Genomic DNA, 24761 nt, shown 5'->3' with positions numbered 1-24761 from the left:
CCCCCACACCACCTGCTAATTGGATATACTAACTCCAAGATCACACTACAGTGAGGGAAGGGGTGCATGTTCTGATGCCCACTGTAGTGCGATTTCCACTCTGAATGCCAAATTCACATGAGCAAATGCACACTGGCATTCGCTCATTTGTGAGTTTGGCAATTCATAGTCATTATTCCGAACTTTTGCAAACATTCTTACGCACATCTGACCATGACCATCACAGAAGCGCACTTCAACCTTGTAAAAGTAAACCATCTATCTCTCTCTCTCTTTATATATATATATATATATATATATATATATATATATATATATATATATATATATATATATATATATATAATATATAGGTCTACCTGATAACGCCGAAAGCTGGAAATGCTGACAACAAGAACACGGACACCGGAAGATCGACAACGGAGATGACCAACAGTTGACAATCCTGACGCTGACAACACTGACATGTCAAACGAGCATGAGTGTGTAAGTATGCGGTAGTGACGGACGTCAGTGTTAGGGTGCGGGTAAGGTTAGTGTGCAATAGTGACAGACTTTAGGGTTAGGGTGCGAGTAAGGTATGTGTGTGATAGTGATGGACTTTAGGGTTAGGGGCGGATTAAGTGAGTTAGGGTTAGGGCGCAGGTCATGTGAGTATGCGATAGTGACAGACTTTAGGGTTAGGGGCGGGTTAAGTGGGTTAGGGTTAGGGCGAGGGTTAGGTGAGTGTGCGATAGTGGCGGACCTTAGGGTTAGGGTTTGGGTTAAGGTTAGTGCATAGATAGTTGTGTTTGTAAGGTTTAGTGTAGGTTTGTAAGGCTTTTGGTGTGCTTGTGTTGTGTGTGCGCGTTTTGGGCAGGGGATTTGTTTTGTTTGTTGACTGTCGGGATTGTGGTTTGTTGGGCATGTGAAGTTTCGTGTTTTTGAACTTTTGGTTTTGTGGTGTCGGTGATTTCGTTGTCGGTGTTTTTGCATGTCCGTGTTTCAGGTAGACCCATATATATATATATATATATATATATATATATATATATATATATATATATATATATATATATATATATATATATATATATATATATATATATATATATATGTATATATATATATATATATATATATATATATATATATATATAAAAACACTTTATAACCTCGAATTACTGAAATGTCGAATTTCAGTATCTCAAAGCTATAAAGTCGAATGTTAAAAATAGCGAAAGCCCATAATCGCAAATTCGAATATATATCGAATTTGTGGTTATGACCTTACACTGCGTAATGTCCGGGATTGTGTTTTGATGGTGCGCGGTGCCGTGTGTGGATGTAGGTGTTATGTCAGGTAAGTGTTTTCTAAGGGTTGTGAGTGGGAGTTAGAGTGTGTGTGAGCGTGCTGATGTGTTTGATGTGTGTGTGAGGGATCGGAGAATGTGCGTGTGTTTTGTGTTTGTGCAATCTCGGAGTTAGTATATATAAGTAGGGGGGTGTGGTGTGCAGGGGCCTTGCCCCCCTGCTTATGTGCGTATGAGTTGTGTATGTATGTAGTTTTGTTTGTTTTTGTTGTGATGTGGGTGTTGTGGTGTATGTGTAGTATTGTGTGTGCGTTTTTTTTCGGTGTTTTGACTTTCGCGTTTTTTTTGTGTCGGTGTTTTGTGGATTCGGTTTTATAGTCTCGAGATACTGAAATTCGACATTTCAGTAATTCGAGGTTATGAAGTGAATCCATATATCTGTGCATGCAATTTTTAAACAAACAAAAAAGAAAAAAAGAATTACCCCATACTCCTTCCTATTTATATATACTATTTCCACACTAGGTTTCTAGGTTTTTAGGATGTTACTAGACTATTGACCTGAGGGTCTTTACAAGCCTAGCCGTTAAAACCCAATATAGTACTAGATGAGAGATATAGTCTATGCCCAAGGTTTTTTAATGAGAACAGCCCATGTCAAGGAGAGAAGCTGAGGCAATCCCTGGCAGAAATTTATGGTTTTCCATCCAGCTATCCAGGTTGAGCTTAAGCAGGGTCATGGAAGTACTCTGCTTGATATGGATTGGAAGTCTATTCCAGAAGAGTGGCAACCTCTGAGATGCATCTGTCTCTCCAACAGGTCCTGTTTATGTTGCAGGCTATGTTGAGGTCCCTGGAATGGGTGACTCTAGTCCCATTTGAGTTACAGATTTGGTCAGAGATGGCCCAGACATAAGTCACCTATAAGTAGACTATACGCTATTAAGTACAGTGACAGGGACTTCAGTTTGTCCTCATAAGACATGTGTTGGAGACCCTGAATTTTCTTAGTTAGATATCTCTCAGGTCTCTCAAATTGCTGCAGGTGTGTGGTAAAGCACATACCAAAAGAGCATTATATTCAATAATAGGCCTGATGAGGAATGGGTACAGAGGAGTTATAACCTCTTTTGCTCTTGGGGTGATGCCTTTGCTAATCAGGTGAGTGACATAGAATGCCTTCCTCACTGCAGCATATACATGGTGGTCAAAGTTGTAGTCACAGTCAAATTGTGTTCCTAGGTTTCTCACTACTGAATTGGTACATAGGGTGTTATTGTTTATTTTATAATCAGCATGGACATTATTTTTACCAAAAGGAATGATGGTGCATTTTTTAGCATTTAGTTTAAGATCATGGCTTTGGCACCATTCATTGTTCTGTGTAAGACCCTTTTGAAGTACGCTGACATCTCTAGGGGATTCAATGAACGCACTTAAGCAGTCATCCGCAAACTTGGTTAGCCACGACTGTCCATTTTGGCCTGGACTGTTGAGAAGTATTTGCTAAACAAGAGGAGGTCCAGCACTGACCCTTAATGGACCCCACTGGTGATAGGTCTGCTGGTAGAGGTAAAGTCTCCCACTTTGGCTGAGTGTCGTTGATCAGTGAGCCAGTCTGCAACCCACTTGACAACATAGGGGTTGATATTCAACTGGGTTAGTCAATCATGCCAAAATGTGGGATAGTGTTGAAGGCCTTGGCCAAGTCAAAATAGGCTGTGTGCACAGCTTTTCCCTCATCTATGGCTCTGGTCACATTCTCGAAGAAGTCCACCATGTTTAGCAGGCATGACCTGCCCTTGACAAAACTGAACTGGGAAGGATCCAGGGTTTGGAGGTCACCTATACCCTTACTTATGAGGTCCATGATGATTCGTTCCATTGCCTTACAGATGAGGCTAGTTAAACTTATGAGTCTATAGTTACCCATGTCAGTTGCTGAGCTGCCCTTGTGGAGGAGGATAATGTACTCAGGCTGTGGTTGAATAGATTGCCTAATGTAGTAGCTAGCTCTTGTTTTAGAAAATTAAGAATGCACCTGGAATTCCATCTGGTCCCATTGAGGCTGTGTTCTTAGCCTTGGAGAGTGCATTGAAGACTTGCTCTTTTGAGATGCAGAGAGGAGAAGATGATTAAGACATGGTTTGTGGTATGCTTAGGGAGATAGAGGGTGAACTTCTCACCAATCCTGCCTGCTAACAGGTTTGCAATTTCTGTAGGATCATTGTGTGTGATGCCATCCACAATTAGTTCAGCACACATCTGAGTCCTGCCCTTTTAAGTTGCGGATGTAGCTGAAGCAATCCTTATGGTTATCCTTGGCTATGGTAGCTACATTTTTCTCATAGTTCCTCTTTGAACATTTTATGGGTTGTGTTATTTGCTTGTTTAGGTTGTGGAGGGTGCTCTTCCAGTTCTTTATCTCACTTTTGTATTTTTAGACAGTAGCTTCTTTCTCTTATTGTATCATTTATTAATGCTAGATGTCTTCCAAGATGATTTTTTTTTCTTGAGGCTCTTGCTTTAATCCTATCTGGCAAGGCTGTGTCTATACATTTCTTTGGATGTTTATACAGGGCATCAATCTACCTTAGTATAGCCTTCAATGCCTTCTATGGAAACTGGAGTTTGGATGTCAGATATACCTTCCCTTAGGAGGGCATAGTTAGGTTTGGTGAAGCTTTTTAACCTAACTTCTCCTTTGGGGAGTTCTGGTGCTATTACTACTTGAGGCATTGCATCTGTCACTCATATTGGTGAGGACCAGGTCTAGAATATTTGAGCCCTTTGTGGGGTGGTGCACTATTTGTTCCAGGGTATTTGAGTTAACAAGGTCTAGGGACTTTTGTGCCAGTGAGTCTGGGCTCATATAAGTTTCATAATTAATGGAAGGATAGTTGAAGTCACCCCGTGAGTAGGGTGTTGGGTTGTACTTTAATTATTCTAAGTAGGTCTAAATAAACTGTGTGGGCACCTTGGTTCATGGAAGGGGACCTGTAACTGATGATGACCTGAAGGGGGGGGGGTCTTACCCATGGTAAGTTGGACATGGAATAGCTCCATAGAGTTTTCTTGTCTAACCAGTCTAGAGGTGTAATTATCTTTAATGAAGATACATACTCCACCTACTTTGGTTCTCATAAATTCAATTTGTGGTCTGAAAGTGTGGAAGGCATTGTAGCCTTGCAAGGTTGGGGTACATGCTGTGGCCTTCAGCTAGATTTCTGTGACTGCACAGATGTCAACATTTTCCAGGGAGAGGAGTGCTTCCAGAGAGTGCAGTTTCTGATTTAAACTCCTAGTGTTAAGCAGAATGACCCTTGATATGATATTTTCACATCAGGAATTTTGTTGTAGTGACCTTGCTTAAAAATGGCATTATGGGGAGGCAAGTGCCTTAGCCAACAACTGAAATCCTAAAGGTGCCAGGTGAAGACAATCTCTGGTAAAGCAGAGTGGTTTATCCACCATGTCCTCCTAGACTGACAGGAACTGAATCCCCTTAGAATGAGACCAGAAACTAAGCCAATTATTGATGTCAATCATTTTTGTTTATACTGTGGTATCATCCTAGGTGAGGGTGCTGCTCAAAGCTAGGGACACACCTGCCTGGGACACATATTCAGAGAGCTCAATTATGTCGCTCTTCATATAGTCCAGAGAGGTACGTCTCAAGTCGTTCACACCAATGTGTACTATGACAGAGTCATAACAGCACTTGTTGTGAGACATGAGTGCATGTGTGATCTGCTGAATCCTTGCACCAGATAGGCAGCTGACCATAACCTTCTCTTTGTTCAACCTAGGGAGTGGGGTGTCTGTATTTCTCACTATAGAGTCACTAATAGCTAAAACTTTTGAAATAGTTGTGCATTGCCTTTAGGGTTTATTTGATGAGACACAGGTGCTAGTGTTTTTATGTGTTTTGGGTACTATGGGTATTTTGTTAGGTGCAGCATGTTTGTATTTTGGAGGTCTCTGGTGTTTAGGTAGGTTGCTGACTCAAAAATCTATGTCCAGCAGGCTGGCAGGAGAAACAGGGGGAAACTGACAGTCCATAATGCAAGGTATGAACCTGGTATCTCAGCAGATAAGGAGAAAAAGATGGGAATATCAGGCAGTGAGCTATTTTAGGAAGACTAACCTATGGGGTGGACAGTAGGAGGTCTATAAAAGAGGGGATCTATAGGGTATGATGTTGATGGGTAAGAGTTAAAATCTCTGCTGGATGGTTCACTGAACACCTGAGAGTTATTCAAGAACTGCTTGGCTAGATAGCAGACGCTTCTAAGAGAAAATACTTCTATTGGTGCTTTGTATCTATAACCACCAAGAGTTACAGCCTCTCTGTGGTGGTGCGCAATGGTGCGCTATGCACAACGAAGAGCAAAGCAGCTAATACAAAGAAGCACAATCCCTGAGGACTGTTGATCTCACACACCTGTTGATCATCTGCATATGTTGACTAAATGTAGTCAATTAAACAGATGTTGACAAACCCGCATTTACACCAAATGCAGGTCACACACACACACACACACACACACACACACACACACACACACACACACACACATATATATATATATATATATAATCACTACTAAATACCGACCGCCCAAAATCCCGATGCTTAAAACACCGAGACCACATGCCCGAAACCCCACAATACCGAATATTTAAAACCGCGAAATCCAAAATCGCTAAAGTTACACAACCAAACAGTACACACACACACACACACACACACACACACACTTTCCCCCCACAACCAAACAATGCATCCTACACTAGACATAAGTAGGGGGGAAGCCCCCCTGCACCCCCCACCCCCTTACTTTATTATTCTAACTCCAAGATCGCACAGACACACAAGGCAAACTCACACCCACACATGACAGCCCTCACACACGCCACAGTCACAACACACACTTTCACACACTACACCCCTCACAAACACACTTACACACACATACTTACCTGAACCACAACACCAGAAGCGCTAATGCAAAATCCCTTAACATCGGGATTTTGCATTTTGCACTTCTGGTCTTTCTGCAATGCGGGTTTCGGTCATCTGGTCTCAGTGTTTTCAGCGTTGGGATTTTGGGCGTTCGGTATTTCGTAGTGATCCCATATAGATGTGTATATATATATATATATATATATATATATATATATATATATATATATATTTATATATGTGTATGTGTGTGTGTGTGTGTGTGTGTGTGCATAAATTTGTATATAGTGTGTGTATGTGTGTGTGTATATATAATATATATATATATATATATATATATATATATGTGTGTATGTAGATATTTGCACACACACACACACACACACACACACACACACACACACACACACACACACTGAAAAGATACTCTGGAGTTGGTTAAGCAATATATTTTCAATATAGCACATTAGATAGAAAGAGACACACACAACGGTTTGAACAATGTGTGGTTTATATTTTGTACTCTTTGATTTTGTGTGCCTTACTGATATCTACATATTGGTACTGACCTTTCAGCATACTACGTAGTAATACTTTCACTTTGTAAGACTCCAATGCCAAGCCAACGTTAAATGAAAAAGTTTAGAATAAGAGATGGGTAAACCTGGAAGCTTGTGTTGTGTCAGATGTTAGTACTATAGTAAACTCACATTTAATCAGAACTCAAGCAACCAGAAAAAAGTCGAACAAATACAGTACAGTATGAACAAATCAGTTTTTCACGTGTTGCACTTTGCTCTGCCCCCCCACAGAAACATACCTTACATTTTTAGAATTTGAGAGTTTTAAAAAGGAAGATACAAATAAACTCCCTCTCTCCCCAACCTGAGAACAAGTCAAACCAAACAAGTCAAATCGCTAAAATGTCAGCATTCACTCCTATACTCACTCAGTCAGTTTGCATCAGATTGCACATTCTCTCTCTGATCTCACACACACAGTCTCTTCAGCTTTCATACATGCATTCACTCACTCTTTCTCTCTCCAATCTCTCACATACACTTTCTTCAGCTTTCACACATCTCTTCGATCTCTTACACACTTTTGCTTCTGCTTTCATACATGCATTCACTCAGTTGCTTCTGCTTCCATACATGCATTCACTCTCTCTCTCTCTCTCCATTCAATTCCAATCCACCTAGTGTACCAATGAAAACCATTCCGCATGCCATGCTTTCTAGCAGAAATATAAGTTTAAAATATTATTGTTCCAGCCAGGCTTTTAATTACTGTATTTCAATATTAAAATCAAATCAATACAGTGCTTATGGGATGGTATGGTATAGTATAGGGTACAGTATTTGTCAGGTCTGTTTTTAATAGTATCTCTCAAGCAACCAGAGACTATACTTATCCGGCATCTACCAATCCCTTTGGTGCTGGTTAACTGAGAGTTTACTGTACAATGAAAATTGCTGCCCTGATAATGCAAACGTAGATAAAATAAAGAGTGATTATTTTTGGATGTTGTATGACTAACTGACTTAGTTTTTTCAAGTCACTATCCTTTGAGACCATTCTTTCAAACTGAGGGCAAGCTGTCTACACATTAATTTAGGGTACTTATACCTTTAACTAATATAACAAGTTTTGAAATTATAAAAGCTTGAGGTAAGGTATAAAAATTGTTTGAACAAACCTGTTCAAATGAATAGGCAGGTAAATTTGTGATACATTGAAAAGTGACACAGCCAACTAAATGAACAACCTTTTTGGTGACCTAGTTCTCTTTGTTTCTTCTGACTGATGGATGTATTAAATGGTTTAAACACAATGAAATAAAAATAATGTATGTTTGATATAAAAAAGAATCTTATCTGTACTGTCCAATGACTTTCAGATACAGAATTATCATTCATATTCAAAGTGTAGGTTATAGAAAAGTCACCTTACCTGGATTTGAACTTCCTCTTTGTAGTTGAAGTTGAGGTTTTAAAGCTTTGAGAAGTTTGACTGGTGTGCTTTTCTTGGGATCGGTATGAAACCGCTTTAGCTGTTGCCATGGTGGCTCAAAGACTATCTGGAGAGAAATCAAATATACAGGAGTGCTTATTCTGCATGTTTTACAGTTTAGTTTTATGTTAACTCAAAAAGCAAAGGAAGTAACCATACCTTACATTGTAGTGGGCTACAAATGACATTACAGTACTTCTTAGGGAATGGTGCAATTTTAGTGAACTGAAAACGACTGTGTAAATATATCAGTGAATGATAGTAATTCTTATTTCATAGACAGTAAACCTACCTGATAAATAAAAAAAAAGACTTGACAATGTTAGTTTATTTTTTTAATACTTCATTTGACTTTTATGTCTGGAATGTCCTTTACCAGAGGAATACATAAAGATATCAAAAGGCAAATCAAATATTGATGCATTTAACAGGAATGGACAGGAATCAGAAACAGCTCTGATTACGAATCCTATGTCCTGCATGAGGGTAGCTGATTTTGGGATTTGGATTTAAAAAGATTCATACTTGTATTCATCCAGACCTTACAATTCAGTCTTTCAATGCACTGATTTATATCAGTGAACCCATCTACACTGTATTGTGGAAACTGAGTACAGGTGTGAACAAATATTAATCCGCACAATCAGTTGCAGTATACAAGGCCCATGTTTTAAAATTTCCATCTTTGACTAATATAGCCCTTGCAGTAACTCAACAGGATGCACCTGTGCAGGTTTTATTTTGATCAGCATGCACCTGTGCAGGTTTTATTGTGATCAGCATGCACCTGAGCAAGTTTTATTGTGATCAGCATGTACCTGTGCAGGTTTTATTGTGATCAGCATGCACCAGTGCAGGCTTTACTGTGATCAGCATGCACCTGTGCAGGTTTTATTGTGATCAGCATGTACCTGCATTGGAAGTGTTGTGCTCTACAGAAGCAGACCAGTTTCTGATTGGTCTTATTTTATGATTTGGAAGGTATGGTAGTTAAATCCGAGATTTTTGCCTATGACAACTCTTAGGAGTTTGTCATGTGTAACTATTTCTATTTTAGTATTGTTTGCTGATGTAATTAGGAAAGATTGCTTTTGGTTGTTATGTTGTTTGCACAGTGAAGAGCATAGAGCATTACTTTTGTTTTGTTAGGTTTAAGGAACAGGCATGATTTTTTTAGCCAGGTTGCTATAGGGCGAAAAAAGTTTGGGTAAATCCCTGGAGTTTGGAGGGAGTTGGGGCTGCACATATTAATGGTGGATCACTGGTGTACTGGAGAATGCTTGCACGTTGTGGTCCTATAGAGTTTATTTATAAAGATTTAGAGGAGTGATCTCAGTATTGAGCCTTGTGGGACTCCTCTGGAGACAAGCTGAAATGGAGAATAATCCTGGTGCCGGTTGACTGCTTGTTTTCTTTCAGACAGATAGCTAAGGAACCATGGAAGGGAGTATTGAGAAAGTACAACGGAAACCGTGGTACTGAGTTAAATGTTGTAACTAATGATTGTGTAGTACATTTGTCTGGATAAATTGTATCAGATACTGATGCAGTACTGTTAAATAAAGGTTTAAAGTTTATTCCCACGGCTTTTCCTAGAGGGTATGATCTGAAAATTGAAGTGTTTAAATGTATTAGAAAACAGTACTTAAAATCTTTTTTTTGCACAGGATACAGATGTAATTCATGAAAACAATTTGGACAGTGAAGATGATCTAAATGAATTTCATTCATGTGTTTCTGATTTAGAAACTGATGCTTATTGCAAGTTAAACACGGAAAATGTGACATACAAAAGTGATTTTATTCCTGTGTGTAGGGATGAAAATATACAGCAATTTTCTTCTGCTTTACAATTTTCAATAGATAAAGAACTTGAAAAAGTGAATAAAAACAAGAAAGAAGTTAAATATAATTTAAGTAGACAAGAATGGAAAAGTCTATTAAAGTTAACTGAAAATAGGGAATTGGTGTTTAAACCATCAGATAAAGGGGGTAAATTAGTGGTGCTTCATTATAATCAGTATCTGAATATGTGTTATGCTCATTTAAAGAATGTTAAAGTTTATGCCTTGGTGGAGCTAGGATGTTATCAAGAAGCACTAATTAGATACAAATAACTGCTAATGAAGGGGTTAAGACTAACACATTTCTCACAAGAGGATTTATATAAAAATTGCAGTTAAAGATAACACTATGGCATACTTCTTTTGTGTCCCTAAAATATACAAAAGTTTAGTGTACCCACCAGAACATTCCATAGTCTCTGCATGTAGTTATTTTACACATAACTTAGTTCTTTTTTTCCATTCCTACTTGAAAGAAGAAGCAGAGAAGCTAAGGTCATGTATCAAAGATTCCTTTGATTTTTTAAGTAAAATCAGAAATGTAAACTGGAAGAAGGGCATATTTTTCATTGTTATGGATGTTAACAGTTTATATACAAATATTGAACATGTACATGGTTTAGAAGCAATATTATTTTTTATAAGGACTTGCCTAAAACACATTTTATTATTGAACTAATACATTTTTGTTTAAATAGTAACATCTTTGAGTTCAATGGGGAACTTTATAGGCAGCTTCGTGGAACAGCCACGGGGGCAGGTTTTGCCTCCATGTATGCAAATCTTTTCATGGGCATATTTGAAAACAAGTATGTATATAGTAATGAATTTTTTAGGAAATATGTCATACGTTATTATAGATTTATAGATGATTTAATATTCATTTGTGAAGGGGAGTGAGAAGAAGTGAATACGTTTGTGCAAAAGATTCAGATAAATTCCTATAATATCAAGTTTGATAGAATACAGACAGGTGTTAAAGTAAATTTTCTTGATATAACTTTGCAAGGTATTAATGATGGTAGAATACAAACAAGTTTACATAGAAAGTTTAACTCGACACTGTAAAATTTCACTGCTAATCATGAGTGGACAGTCTGTTGTCTGCTGTGTAACCCCGGGAACCGGGAAAAGAAGAAGAAAAAGGTCATATACTGCATGGGGAAAGCTGTCACCCCCCCCCCCCCCCACACACACACACCATTAAATCTATCCCCTATGGGGAATTTCTTAGAATAAAAAGAATATGTAGTGATAAAAAAAGAGTGTGAGAAGAGAAAGAAATAGAAAAAAACAGCACACACATTTGTAACTAGAGGTTACACGGAAACAGTGGTGGAAGAAAATAAAAGGAGGGTAGTAGAACAAAATAATACTAAAAGCAGGTATACCATGCAAGGCAGAGTGCATCAACAGGACAAACAAAAATGATGTTATGTGACCAAATATACAGTGTTTACAGAAGTTTTAATAAATGTGGTAAAATATCATTGGGGTATTTTAGAAAACAATAAATTCCTTAACAAAAGAGCAAATTAGTATCTCATGTTTTCTTATTCAAAAGGTAGAAGTATAAGAGATTTCTTGGTGCATGACAAGTTTCAGCTGCCTGTAAGTCATAGGAGTTTGGCGGTAGGTGCAACAGGTACTTTCCCTTGAGGAAAATGCAGTTGCTGCCAGTATGTAGTAAAAAGTTGTGATAAAATTAATAAAAAGTATTTTACATGCAAAGGGAGATTTTCCTGTGACAGTACTGGACTAGTTTATGGTTTGAAATGTCCCTTTGGTAAGGTATACATAGGGAAAGTAAAAAAAGTTTCAAACAAAGATTGAAGGAACGTGTTAGGGATGTTAAGTAGGGAAAAGAAGAAAGTCCTGTTGCATCACATTTTAAAGAATGTCACAGTGGAAATATACAAGGCTTACAAGCTACACTTTTGGGGCAAGTACTACAAATGTATGACTTTGATATTAAGAGACAACTTTGGAAGTTAGAATCTACTTTAATTCTAAAGTTTAACACTTTAATTCCATATGGAATGAATCAAGAATGTCATTGGAAATGTTTTCTTTAATTAATTTAAGTCTGTGATTGGTTAATTGTTTGTAATCATGCTATTTAAAGACAGAATATGTGAAATAGGGATATACTATGTAAAGGCTGAAGAGCCGAGGCGCTAGAGGATTCTGCATTTTATGCTTTGTGTTTGCTGCTAACCAGATTTTATTGGATCCAGTGTGTGCTTATTTTACCTGTTTTGTGGGACTACATTGTGGATCTACTATTGGACTGGACTATAATTTTAATAAAATATAAAGGTAATCAGTGGCTTCTTTCCTTGTGTGGTGGTGAGCTACAGTAGAAACAAGTTCAGAGAGTAAATGTTGATGTGATACTGTGTTGAATGCTTTAGATATGTCTATAAACATGGTTGACACAAGTTTGTCATGATCTCTAAGCTAATTTATAGTATTAGCAAAATGCAGTAGGACACTGGTTGCACTGTGATGGGGTCTGAAACATTGCTGTGTTTTGAAAGCAGGTTATTGGGGCTGAGATATTGTTAGTTGTGCATGGATGCACTTTTCAAGGAATTTTGAAACTGGAGAGAGTATTGCTATGGGTCTATAATTGTTAAAGCCGACTGATGCACCTACTTTGTGTAATGAAATAATATAGGAATGTTTCTAGATGGCAGGAACATATTGTTCAGATATGGACCTATTTACTAGTACAGAGATGGCAGAAGCAATGAGATCAGCAGCTATTTTCAGATATTCTGATAGGTTTTGTCAACTGCGAAGGTGGTGGGTTTCAATTTAAATAGATTTTTTTTAATAGTAAGGGTAGGTATGGTGCAAGGTTGAAGTGATGAGAGAGACTTGGTTTTGTTGATGAGAAAGAGGTAGCTCATGTTGATCTTGCCACTTCTAAGGACAGTGTGGTCAGCATAAAGTAGTTGTTAAACCAGTTGGAGATTGATTCAATGCAGTTACTGGTCATTGCGTAGTTTGACCAGGGTGTAGCATCCTATTTACGGATGACCAGAATATTTTGGGTTTTTTGAATTTTATGCTAAAGTTTATTATAGTAGGTTTGTTTATCTATATTGCTATGTAGTTTAGTAAGGTTTCATAGCTGTGCAAATGCCTGTATCAAGTTTTGTCACATTCTACCATTAGTTGTTTTGTTTCCTTAGTTATCCATGGTACAGGGTTAGATCTGACTCTTTTATTGCAGACTAGAACTAAGTCATTAAGGATTTGTAGGCAAATGTCATTCAAGTGGGAGACTGCAGAGTCTAGAAGCATGGATTTTAATATATTTCAGTTATATTAAGATACTTTTTTAATATAGGTGCATTTGTTGAAATTGGTTGATTATCATATTGATTGTACAATTTGCTTGTCCTGGCTGTTATAGCTTCTAATAGCATACTTTGGCAGGTGATCACTTATGGTGCCTGGTAGGCATCCAAGTGCAATTACTTTGTCTGGTTTATTGGGGAGCACCCAGTCTAAAGTTGATTGGCTGCTGGAGTTTTTGTCTGCTCTAGTGGGGGATGAAATTAATTGAGTAAAGCCATATAAATTTACAGATTCTGTTGGTATAGTACTGTTTATTAGCTACAAGTCTATGTTTAAGTCTCCTTGGATGTGGGTTTCATATTGGACATTAGGAGATAGTCAGTTAATGAGATTGTCAGCAGTATTGATGTTGTTACCTAGTGGGATATATAAAGGTAGGATACAGACCGTTGTTATTATTATTAATTTGCCAAAATGATCTCAGCATTGTTCAATTTTGGGAACTGTTGTTGAAGTAGAGATATATTTTGGGAGCGTTTATAGAGAATTGTAAAGCTTCCTAGTCATTTGTTTATCCTATCAATAGGGAATATATGAAATCCTGAAAGGATGATGTTATTATCTGGTATTTCTGGTTTTAGCTGGATTTTTGTGGCAATGACTATATCGGGAGAGTGGATAGGGAAGCAGGTATTGATGTCATGATTGTTATTTCACATGCTTCTCGGGTTCGTGTGTAACAAGAGGATGTTATGTTTGGAGGATAACTGTGTGTTAGCAGAATACCTCTCAACTGTCCAGATTTTTGCAGAATACCCAGATTTTTGCCTCGTAGTTTGCTTTGTTCCTCATAAAATTTGTGGTTTTCTGGCAAATCACTGTGGATTAAAGTCACTAAATAATGACATACATGTGAGTTTCAGACTTCATATCCTTCAGAAAATACATGCTGACACAAATCTTGTAATTCTAGCAACTTTCTAAATTTATAAGACCAATATTTAAAATCTGTCCCTATTTTTGGGCCTTATCCCCCCATTATTTTTGGCTTCGTCCAGATTTCTTTGTCTCAGAGGTTGAGAAGTATGGTTAACAGTGTGGCCATTGGATGTGGTTTGGTCAGGGTAGAGTTGCTAATGGAGGGAGACAAAGTTTGGGTGAATATCTCCATTGATTAATTGAGTGATTATTTTGTGTAGGATAGTATATAACAGAAAAGGATTTGCTTTAGTTTTATTGGTGCCCTGGTGGTTGAGTAGCTCAGTTTTATATATATGTGTAGCTGAATAAATCTGTGGTGGATGAGAGAGAGAGGTTGGGTGATATTGTACAGGAGAGGTGGGCTGGGGATTTGTTGGGTAGGTGTGCTTAAGTGGGTGAGGCATATATCTGTAGTAGGAAAGTATGATATTTGGTGAGATAGGCTAGAAAGCAGAGGACAGTAACTAGGAGAGCATGAGATAATATAATTTTTAACTGTATAGTATATAACTGCTAGTATGATATAATGGGTTAAAAGCTTTGGGACATAAGTAAAGATAAGTTACTTTTTAAAATAGCAAAAGAGAGTGAATTATATGTTAGCTCCTATTGGTTGAGGATTATATATATGAGGTCTATTGTGATTGGTTGTGGTTGTTGGGGGTGGAGTTGTGAATGTGTAAATCTAGAAGTAGAGGGGAGGGTGGAAATTGCGGGGGTATGGTAGAGCAGCAGACTGAGCCAGAGTGGAGTGGGGACCCTGTTAATGTAACCCCATTTCAACCAAATAATCTCTAGCATCGAAGGTAAGCATTCTTTGTGAACGTAAACAGCTGAAATAAAGGTAGACAAATCTTTTGACAAGTATAGAGTGTAAGAGAAGTATTAAGAGATGCTCTAGTACAATACAACTAGGGACAATTTGGAATTATTATGATCTTTCTGAAGGGAATGAAGAGTGTAGGATTACCAAATGAAACTGGGGAAGGTTATGAAAAGCACACCACAGAGAACAATGCAGCAACAAGACAGACCAATTGTATTTCACAGCTGAGTCCAAGATTCCCTGCTCTAACTCAAAAAAAGGAGAAGTTCTTATACCCTTTGGCCCTTTCTTGGGTATGCAGCAGTAATAATTGTTCTTGGTCTGCACCCCCCTGAGTAGGTACAGCACTGAAGGAGTATGTGTATCAAGGACAGCAGGGGAGCCAACTATATTCTGATATAAGGAGACATATAGGCAGCATTCTCCAGGGACATCCTTATGTAATAACAAGTAGCCATAACTCCTAGCAAAAACAAGATGGGCTCTGCTTACTTAAACAAAGCTGCTGAACTTAGATGAGTCCTCACACAAAACAATGCAAATGCACTTCACTGTTTCAAAAAACCTGATGGTCTTTCTTGCTGAGTAGTGATTGTTTGGGGGTTGAGAGGTTATGCCTTAAACAAAGCAGCTGAACTTAGATGAGTCTTCACAGAGAACTTGGAATGCAAATCCACTTCACTGTTTCAAAAACTGCCATGGTCTTTCTGCATGTGTAGTGATTGGGGTAGGGAAGTTATGCTATTGATAACTGATGTCTCTAGATAGATGAGGCTACTCTGTTAGGAGTTTGCTACAATCTACACAATACATAATACACTAAACAGCAGAGTCAACTTGTTTCTTGAAGAGGAATATTTTTAAACTAGGTGTGCTGAGCTCAGAGAGACATACTTGTCTAGTTTCTCACTCCATAGTTGAATGATTAGTGGGAGTTGTTGATTCTGATTATTGTATCAATAACTGACATGCAGTTATATTAATCCTGTTGCACTGACTATACAGATAATCAAAAGCAACATCGTCTTAGGTACTTCAAAAACACACAACTTTATTTTCAATTGGAATAAAAAAAAGACCATAAAAACAGTTATTTTACACCCTTACACCCTCAACATGGTGTTTCTACCGCCACACTCTCTAACTTACATACACTAACTCTACAATTGCATGACCACAATAAAAAGGGAAACACTGCAGAAAGAAGTAAAGTCACTGTTCTGCAATTCACTTTTTCCTGTACTCAATCAAAAGTACATTCAATAACTTTTGTCAGCCAAAACAGCTGTCGACAAGGTGTATGCTCAGACCGTACTACAACTGTTGATTTTATATTTAAGGCAGTATGTTTTATAACTATAATTAAATGACTCCCCCAGGAAGGAAAATTTCTCCTTATTAATTTTATTAACTTATTTAAAGATCACACAGAGATTATACAGTCTTGGTGAGTAGCAGACACCATACATCACAGTATCTTATGAGAACACAACAGAAACAGCTTATTAGGGAACATCACCAAATGTCATGAGACTAATAATCTAATTTAAACTCCTTTTAGGAAATTCATATGGTTTCTGTAGTTCTTAGGCAGAAAGGCAGAAATATTTCAAACTGACATACATTTTTTAAGATTAATGTTCAAATACTGGTCAGTAAAAAGAAATTTCAAATACACTGGTCAATAAGGTTTTAGTTAGCAAGGTGTGACAAAGAAATAAATATTTTTCTGGAGAACATTCATTGCTTTAACAATCTGAAGTGTTAAGTGTTTCCTTGCAGCAGAAACCTTGTACCCTTTCTTTTTCAGAGAAAGCTTCAACAGAAGGAAAACCTCATAGTGTCCAGTGCCATGGTTTATTATTGGTATTGTGCAAGAATCCTATCACCATCAGTAATATTTAGTTCCAGGCTACTTGAGCTTAAGGATTCATAGGTTCATAGGTTAGTACTAGGCTATTGGCCCTAGGGCCTATACAAGCCTAGCAATAACAATTCCCTGGCTATTTCTTCCCACACTATTTATATACTTCCCTGGACCCCTGTCTAGAAAAATAAGCAGCCACGCAGGTCTTGAACCCAGGACCCTATACACCATAGTCACAGTAGTTAACCACCAAGCCATCACAGAAGGATAGTATTATATGTGCAAAAAGTTGTCTGTATTTGCAAAACATCTATAATTTGACAGACAAATCCATCCCCTGTTAATAAATCTATGGGCATCCAGTGCAATTGGAGCTTTATTTTCAACTGGATAGAGAAGCATTACCACTTTTTCCTGACTAGACAATGCAGTTCTAGCAGTTAATGCCATGCCTGCCCCTCCTGTCATCACACCCAATTTAAATATAACATAATTTTGAATGCCATTAGGATATGCTGTAAAGAGCATTGTCTGAAATGTTTACTTCTGTAATGGGTTTTCAAATGCTCTGCATCAATGCCATTGACTGGCTGCTCCCCCCAACTTATTTTCCCCATGTATCCTGGCTACAGGTTTATGCAATCTACGTCATTACCAAAAGCCTCAGGCATCTGTTTTAATTATCTCCAGTACACTTTTGTCTGGAGCTCAGTTGTAGTTATATCTAGTGCATCTTTAGACAGAATCCAGAGTTGTAGTTATTTTTAGAACACCATTTCTGGAGGCCTTAGTTGTAGTGATTTTCAATATACCATTGTCTGAAGCCTCAGTTGTAATTATTTGCAGTACACCTTTCTCTGGAGGCCTCAGTTGCAGTTATTTCTAGTGCTTCTTTGACTGATGGCCTTAGTTGTCTTGAGGAGAAAATGTTCACTTATTCCAAAAACAAAGATGGTGTAAATCACTTTTTCCATCCAGCTTCCTTCTTTAAAGGGTTTCCAGTCAGTGGTGGGGCTGGGTATTCCATATCCTAAGGGAGTTTGTTTCATACACTACCCAGTGATCATGGTGGGCTTCATGGGGTTTGTTTCATACACTACCCAGTCATCATGGTGGGCTTCAGGGAGTTTGTTTCATACACTACCCAATCATCATGGTGGGCTTCAGGGAGTTTGTTTCATACACTACCCAGTCATCATGGTGGGCTTCATCATCATGGTGGGCTTCTACTCATTTATCACAACTGCTCAAAATGTGAGCACTCATTACATACTCACACCTTCCAGTTTCCAAATGTGGAGCTTGTCTGTCTTTGATTGAAAGGGTTGTCTTCAAGCTCAGCCCAAAGAGTTTGTCTGTGATTGAGCTTAAGGATCACCCAGCTAGTTTACAATACACATGCCATCTGGCACTCATTTATGTTAAAAAAAATCTGAAATGGTTCACATTTCTTATGAGTAAAGAGACTGATCTGGGCCATTCATGCCCCCCCCCTCTCTCCCATAAATTTCAGAATGTTTTGTTAGACCTTGCATAAAGTGAATCATGAGGGTCTGGTAGAGTCTAAAACCATCTGAATTACACATAAGAAACCCATATCCTCCTTAGTGCTGTAAATTTGCTAGCAAGTAAAGAAAGATCAACTGCCACCCTTTTGCAATTTTTCCATGGGTGGTTTATAACACACTAAATATCTTGTTTATGATATTATGAGGCAATCAGATCAGGATAAAATCCAAGTACTCTGTTCTGTCAACTACTGGAAAGGAAAGACATGGGTCCAAAGCTCTCCTGCCTCTATGATAAAGAAGGACAGTTCTCCTTTTGATTTGCAGCACTGAAGTTCCTGACAAGAGACCAGCAAATCGCTTATACAGTGCAGCATGAGGGAGACACAGATCAGCTGGATGATGGATAGTGATGGCAGCTGATATTTGGATGTCAATGATCTAGGAAAGAAAAAAAAGGAACTGTTTAGAGATTTCTAGTGAAATACAGCCAACAGTGACAGGAGGGAGAGTGAGGACCATTAATTAGCCTGATTTAAGATCAGGAAGCAGAAAGCTTAGAAATTATCAATAATTTGTAAGTTTACGGACTAAGCTGAGTCAGTAAATATTAGCATGAAGCCCGTTCATCCTATGTCTTGAAACAAATTACACTAAAGAATAGAGACTTTTTTGCAAAATCTGTCTGCAAAATGTCTGCTGGAGTGTTCAGCCTGTTGAAGGAAAGCAGTATATTTAACAGGAAACACAGTAAGTCTCCCTTACTCCTAGCACCCATAAATCAAATCTGGGATGACAACTGGACAAGTGTGAGCTGTTTATCTCACTTTTGATGTACTTCTTGAACAAGTTAAAACTAGAAAAAGGAGGGTCAGAAAGCAAAGAGCCAGGGGAAAAAGAAAGAAATAAGACCTGCAGTCAGGCATGAAATACACTGAAAAATATGAAGTGAATTTGTCATGTAAACATACTAATTACAGGTTGAGGACGAAAGTAACATGTAAAAACTTCATCACATGTCTCATTGCAAACAGTGGGATTATTTTCAAAACAGACATTCAGTTTATCCCATAATCACACTGTTGTGTGTAAAGTACCCTTCCTTGAAGAAACTGTTGTCATCTTTATATAATCTGTTTATGTACTTTCTACCCACATTCTTATTTGTGACATATGGACCGGAGAAGATATTAACACACTAAACATAATGGGAACTGTAAAAGATTTAACTTCAGTACATAAAACTGTGAGTGCCTTTAACCTCTGTCCAAGAAGAATAAAGTTGAGGGCAAGTCACAAATGTGTGTGATCAGTCTCTGATCATCTTATGGGTGGTCCTCCAACACTAATCAGAAGTGCTCTGGTAATACTGTGGTAACCTAGGCTGGTGTAATAAAAGTAAAATGTATTATCCTTCACTTGAAAAATTCTCAATTGACAGGAGATATAGGAAATTTTTAGGGCTCATAAAAGTAAATCCCTGTTTGTGGGTTTGAGAGCAACTTTGCCATAGGCTTCCGATCTCAAAAAACAGATCGTACTATCCCCAGTCTATCTACTACAAGTGTCAAATAATGTTTTTTTTTCTCCAATCTGGCTCAGAAGAGATGGTCTCTTTATTGGAGATTATCTTCATCAAGATTTTAACATACAGGCTAAAATGGGTTAAACGTTTTCAGGCCTTAATGAGCCTTTAACAAGTTTGTAGAGTAATAGGTTTTTCAAATCTAAATCCTCTGCTGAGAACCATATTAATAATAATCTAACAAGGCATCTAGTATGTCCAAGAGGGCTTCTTTAAAAAATCTGCTGATAAACCATTGGAAACATAGGGTTTTGCAGCATTACTGTTCTCCCCCAGACTAACTAATCTTACCCCTTACTGTCTACCTTCTTTCTCACCACTTCCCATTGTCGTTATTTCTTGGCAATGAGCCTTCTTACCCTCAGTTTTGATATTTTTATCCTATAAAAAAAAATATATATATACATATATATATATATATCTATCTATCTATATATATATATATATATATATATATATATATATATATATATATATTGTTTTGTATGTATGAATTGTATAAGCTTATTGTGTTATTATTGTTATATGCTTTATAGATACAATGTTAAGGATCTTACTTTGAACTTTTATTGTTTATTTTATGTTTTCTATAAATTTCATCTGTATAACTGTATAACTATGTAATCTTCTTTGGAGCTTTTCTCCCAAGGTCTCTGCTGAAAATGGGCTTCTGGTCCAGTTGGACACTACCTGGTAATCAAATGTAAATAAATAAATAAATAAAATAAAATAAATAAATTATATACCCATCACTTCTTCTGCAGTGCCATTGGGATTGTTTAACTCCCTTGTCTGGCAGTTGTCTTAGAGAATTAAGGAGCTGTTAATGAGGCTTTTTTGTGTGGTCCAGAGGTGCAAGGTTTGATTCCCTCAGCCCCCATTGCCTAACTGTGTGACTCTGAGCAAGTCATTTAACCAGACAGAGCACCTGCACTGAGTCTGAAAAAGGTCCATGCAGATCAGCACTCTACCCTGGAAAACAAATAAATAAATAATCCCTTTTGGAATTTTGAGTATAGCACCTAACTAGTCTGTGCTCTAAATTACATACTGACTGCTTGGTTCAAGATGGATGACAAATCCCTCAAAGGATTGCATAAATGCTAGGATAATAGCTGATTGATGATCTGACAAAGTGCTATCCACTTTGGCTATGACCATCATTTGTATGTCACTGCTCTTTTAAGTCTACCAGAGGGTGGGCTTGCCTCATAGCAAATGACTAATATTTGAATTTTGATCTGATTATCCTCACCCATTAAGCTCATCTCTGAAGTTATTTAGTCTAACTTTTAACCATCGGATGCAGCATGCCATTGCTTACTCGCATACTGGGCAAAAAGCAGATGGGTCTTAAGATAATCATTTCCACCACGTAGGGCATGGGACTCTGTGCTTATCATAGTTCCCTTTCAGGACTGGGCTGCCTTTAAGGATGCCTCAAAGTATGCCTTCAGGGGTAGCCATTCCAGGGATGGGAAGTATAGATGGGCAGGATGATCCAAACTAAAATAACTGATCTGCTGCTTGACCAATTCATCTGCATGTGGATTCTACATGAAAAAGGAATTATAATTCCCATTGCCCCTCCTAATAGCAGTTGTTTGGTCCTTCATGATCAACAATGTTGCCAAATGTTCCAACCTCATAGCGCAGAGGAATAGAATCCTTGCTATGCCCTAGGCAACCCATGTTTGAGTGGCGATATAGGAACTGGAGGAAACTGATGCGGGGGGATGTGGGAGTAAGCAGCTGTTGCTGGCTCACTCATCCTGGGTGTGGGGGAAGCAGCCTAGGCTCACTGCAACAGGAGCATTAAGATCCAGGTGGGCTTGGCATGGCAAGAGGTATATTATATGAACAGAAGGCTGTACTTGTGCAGAAGTATGCATGCACCTCCCAAATGTAGCAGTTGTGGAGTTTGCAAGGCTGCCATAGGGGAAGTGAGTAATAGGTCACACTCCCTGGCAGCAATATGACACTGCACCAACATCTTCAGTCTCCTTACCTGCCCCAGACACAGGTCAAGTTAAGCCCAGGGGAAGTTAAAGTGGATGTGGGAGACCTGATGAAGGAGGAGAGGAGAGGATCTGATGGTCAGCTGCAGGGAGAGGGAGCAAAAAAAAAAAGCCAGATGTTGCCAAATGATTTAAAAGTCCACAGTTAGCACCATAAATACAGTTTATATTTTATTACTTTAAACCTCACATTGAACACAGCCTTTGAATAATTGTGGAGGTTTCAGTAGCTTTAACAGGGTTACTTAAGTGATCATAGGTCCTTAGGTTACCAAGAAATTTGCAAGCTTGCATGCAAATGCCTCAACATCAGACGTACTTGGTCTAGGGATCTAAACCTCTTCTGCAACATCAACAGAATGGCTTGTATCTTGCAGAGGACACCACTGCTCTGGAACAGGATCCACATCCATGTAAATAAAGCTCATCCCTGCCCATATTCAAGTGCAACATCAGTCTGTGGATGGGTAATAAAAAATATACACCAGAACTGCCCTCTGTACTACTAATGGCTAGAGGAAGCTCCTAAATACTTTATCTCATGTATGGGTCCCCTGAAATTATCTATGGTATAATCCCAGTTATTCTCACTAGGGATGATATATAATTGTTGACCATGGGATGGATAAGGCCAATCTAACACCAAGTGGGATGGTTTAATTCAAGCACCAAATTGGCTAGGTTTAAAATGACCTTGAAGCTAGCCTAGTACTTACTAATGAGCCTAAAACTTGCCTATCATGTGAGGTACGCAACTGATTCCGAGTAAAGAAAGTGGTTATTTATGGTCATAGAGTTGCCATGCCATGCAAAAAAAGACATGGAACTGTAACAAGTCTTCATAAAGCCATACCTTTCTACTGATGGGATACACAACTGATTCTAAACAAAGGCTTTGGTTGTTTCCTCTATCTTTGAGAGAATCCTGATGTTTCACCTAGTACTTAAAGGAACTTAACATTTGGCATAATCAAGAGCATTTTTACACATGTAAACAATAGCAAATTATGTCTTTTGACTTATTAATAACTTCTTGCAGCCAAGTAACGAGGTTTCAAATGCTTAAATTCTAACAGGCTCAGCAGCAACTGATTTACTTGACCTGTATTTCTCTTTGTTTCTAATTCATTTTCAAAGACTCCATTACATTTTCTATTTTGATTGTACCAGTGCCAAGAAATAACTAGGTTTCATGGTTCTGTTCGACAACATGCACTTTTTTTGAGCACTTTTTTTTTTTTTTTTTTTACAAATTTTTATGAAATTATTTTACCACGGTTAAAACATAGGGAATACAGATCATTTATTTCTGCCATGTATATAATCCCACTTATACATAAAGCTTGAATGTTGTGTGTCATATTTTGCTTACGTTTACACCTAGTACATAAAGCTTAAATTTTAAGTGTGCAATACTTCCTGCACATCTTGTTTCATTACGTTTGAAACATATCCTCATATTATTTGTCATTTTATTTTTTCAAAGGTCTCACATTTTATCTTACATTTAGTTAAAGAAACTTTAAATATTAAAAAAAACAACCTTTCAATTGAACATGCAAAACAGCTTTATTTGTTATATGTTGAGTTAGAATAACTCTCACATTTAAACTGCTTAATCACAGCATTGATTTAGTACCATGATTAACTTACGCCACAAGAAAATCATTATGTATGTCTGATTTTCAGGCATTGCAAGCATCCATTTCCCTAGTTAACTTTTTTTATCAGATACTTTTAACTTCATTCAGTCATCTATATTTTTATCAACGCCCGGTGTGTTTTGTTCAAGAGCCTGCCCTTTGTCTTATCATTTTATGCTACAAATGATTGTATTCCTTATTCATGAATAATCCAGTTCACCAAAGTTATTTGTGGCTCATGTTCAGCTCAGTTCTTTACCTCAATAACTTAAGTATCTATCGTCTCTGTGTGGTCTTGATCCCATGTGAACAACAAATGTTGAATAAATGGCAAGTTCATTCTAGGCTTTGTACAGTTTATATACCTCTCTCCGAGTGTTGCTTTGTGCCTTTCTTCTTATTTTGAAAGTAAAAAGTGTTGCATATCTTTAAGGGATCTTCCCCAGTACAATGTACAAATGTGATACAATGAATGTCTTCAGACTTTAGGCTATTGCACTTGCAGTGAGGATTAAATCACATTTTTAGATTTATTTCTTCCAGTTTTCCAGTAAATGCCTTGAAATACAACAATTCCTGGTGGTATCAAGTGGACCATGTTTCTAACTGCAAATTCCACTTTTGTGCTTTTAAAGAAACAAACTATCAAAACCGAAAGTATTGCATTACGCCTGATGGTATGTAGCATTTAGATATTCATTGATTTGTCTAAATATGCAAGACAGACACAGTGGATGTACTACAGGCTTTTGTGGAGTCTTTATTCCGACTGCAGGTAAAAAGTATGCCATGTGGGGTCTACTTCAGAAGTCTGACAAACCAAAAGACTGAATTCCAAACGACTGAAAATTCAAAATAGTGAATGATGGAACTTGGCCCTTGTCCACTGTTGTGTGGTATAGCCCTCCA

At 37.8% G+C, this 24761-nt stretch overlaps 1 protein-coding gene across 3 annotated transcripts in view; it reads right to left on the bottom strand.

Annotated features, from left to right (window-relative positions):
• LOC122811408 (myomesin-3-like) overlaps positions 1 to 24761 on the bottom strand; it is a 482129-nt gene that overhangs the window by 398697 nt on the left and 58671 nt on the right. For all 3 annotated transcript variants that reach the window (XM_044083257.1, XM_044083248.1, XM_044083240.1), the window contains exon 2: positions 8212 to 8338. In XM_044083257.1, the coding sequence (XP_043939192.1) occupies positions 8212 to 8321 (110 nt within the window). In that variant the 5' untranslated portion in view covers positions 8322 to 8338. The remainder of the gene's footprint in view (positions 1 to 8211; positions 8339 to 24761) is intronic.

The sequence above is a fragment of the Protopterus annectens genome, chromosome 1.part1 (assembly GCF_019279795.1).
Source record: "Protopterus annectens isolate FY-2018-M chromosome 1.part1, PAN1.0, whole genome shotgun sequence".
Lineage (NCBI taxonomy): Eukaryota > Metazoa > Chordata > Ceratodontiformes > Protopteridae > Protopterus > Protopterus annectens.
Note: the sequence above shows the minus strand (reverse complement) of the source record. Positions and strands in the feature narration are given on the sequence as shown.